Source organism: Pteropus vampyrus, unplaced genomic scaffold, assembly GCF_000151845.1.
Source record: "Pteropus vampyrus isolate Shadow unplaced genomic scaffold, Pvam_2.0 Scaffold4865, whole genome shotgun sequence".
NCBI lineage: Eukaryota > Metazoa > Chordata > Mammalia > Chiroptera > Pteropodidae > Pteropus > Pteropus vampyrus.
The window spans coordinates 1-1,835 of NW_011893646.1; the positions used below are offsets into that span (position 1 = coordinate 1).

The following is a 1,835-nucleotide window of genomic DNA, read 5'->3' on the forward strand; positions in this document are numbered from 1 at the left end:
GGCAGGCTGTCAGTGTGACGAGCCTCTTTGGGCTCCGCGGCCTCTGCTATTTCTGGGTGGGCTGTTTTCGCAGTTCAAGAGTCCCTGGTGTCTGAGGAGGTCGTGCACGACCTGGACACCTGCGAGGTCACAGTGGAGGGGGAGGAGCTGAACCCGGAGTGGGAGAGCCTGGAGGTGGACGCGGCTCGTCTGCAGCACAGTGGCATCGAGGCGAGCAGCTCTGGCCTGGGCATGACATTCACAGGTGAGAGGAGTGGGGCCCGTCAGTCTGGGGGCGCCGAGCCTTACCCCGCATCTGGAACTCAGTGTCGTGGAGGAGATGGGAGTTGGGCTGCTAACCGGGGTCAGTGCCAGCTACACGCGTCCTCCCAGGCAGGACGAGGACGTGCAGGCCCTGCCCTGTGTCCGGCCCTTACGAGAGGTAGAAGTCAGGCACGTGGCAACACAGCCCGAGAGGGAAGACCCCCCCGCGCCCCCGCACACTTTGCACTTGTCACTGTGGTGGGAGAGCCAGAACGTGTGGCGGGCTCGCTCAGGCGACCCAGAAGCCTCTCTGCAGCCTGCCTTGGCCCTGGTCCCGGCCCTGCCCCTGCTCCCGGCCTCCACCACCAGGCCATCTTCTCACGTCCACCCGCAGGTGTGGACACCATGGCCAGCTACGAGGAGGTCTTGCACCTCCTGCGCTATCGGAACTGGCACTCCAGGTCCTTGCTTGACCGGAAGTTCAAGCTCGTCTGCTCGGAGCTGAATGGACGCTACATCAGCAATGAATTTCAGGTGGAGGTGAGTGCGGAGCTTCCGTGGAGAAAGTCCCCGTGCGCGGCCCTGATGTTTGGAAGCACCGATTTTTAGGGCATTTGTGGTGGCAGCTATTCAGGTTCGTCCCAGGGGCCTGCGGTGAATCAGACCTGTGCAGGTCGGGGGCAGGTGACACGTGGACAGGCGGGGTGCCGTGCGGCGGTCCCCTTTGACAGGCTGCCTCAGCCCAAGGGCCTGAGGGACACTGGGATCGGAGGTGGTGCAGACTGAGGGACAGGGCTAAGGTAGTTTCTTGAGGTTGGACAGCACATTAGAGAAAGTGGTGGCCGGGGAGGCGGAGGCTGTTTGTAGTTGTAGACAGCGGCCCCGCTGTGGGTGAACCTTTGCCCCAGGTGAGGGCCACCGATGTGGGGCAGCCCCAGGCCGGGCTGCCGTCTGCCGAGCCCAGTGGTGGTGACTCGGGCCATAGTGGCCGGAGGGCACCCGTCCTCCTCTGAAATCTTCAGGGGCCTGCGTCGCAGCTCCGTTATCACTCGATTCCTGTGATCTGGGGACAGGGACCCAAAGCAATCAGATGTCTGCACTGTGACTTCCCAGCAGAACTGACGAGTGTTTTATCTGAGCCAAAGGGTGACAGTCTTAAAGGAAAGAAATGGTCACTTTGTGCTCTTCCGCGTGGCTGTGGCTTTGGGGAAGGGAGGGAACGGCCTGTGCCGGTCTGCTCCAGCGACGAGGTGGAGGACCGGTGGCGGCATTGTGTGTTTCCAGCGTACCGTGGACGGGTCCTTTTATAAAATACGATAAAAACGAATTAGAACAGAGACACGACCCTCGGACGTGTGGCGGCGTCAGGCTGTCGCAGTGGTTTCTAAGTGCTCACTCCGCTTGTCCGCTCACCAGCCCCGATCCAGGGCGCGCTTGGGGCAGCACGTCGGGTCCTGAACCGTGTGTCCATCCCAGACACGTTCCGGCTGCCATTGTGTTTCTGCTGCAGGTGAACGTGATCCACACGGCCAGCCCCGTGGAGCACGCCAGCCACATGGCCGCACAGCCACAGTTCGTACACCCTGAGCATC

At 62.1% G+C, this 1,835-nt stretch overlaps 1 protein-coding gene across 1 annotated transcript in view; it reads left to right on the top strand.

Annotated features, from left to right (window-relative positions):
• Window positions 1–21: 21 nt before the first annotated feature.
• Window positions 22–1,835, top strand: part of LOC105310505 (calsyntenin-1-like) — a 2,066-nt gene continuing 252 nt past the window's right edge. Inside the window, exons 1-3 of the mRNA XM_011386681.2 lie at window positions 22–244; window positions 638–783; window positions 1,754–1,830. Of these exons, the coding sequence (XP_011384983.1) occupies window positions 232–244; window positions 638–783; window positions 1,754–1,830 (236 nt within the window). The 5' untranslated portion in view covers window positions 22–231. The remainder of the gene's footprint in view (window positions 245–637; window positions 784–1,753; window positions 1,831–1,835) is intronic.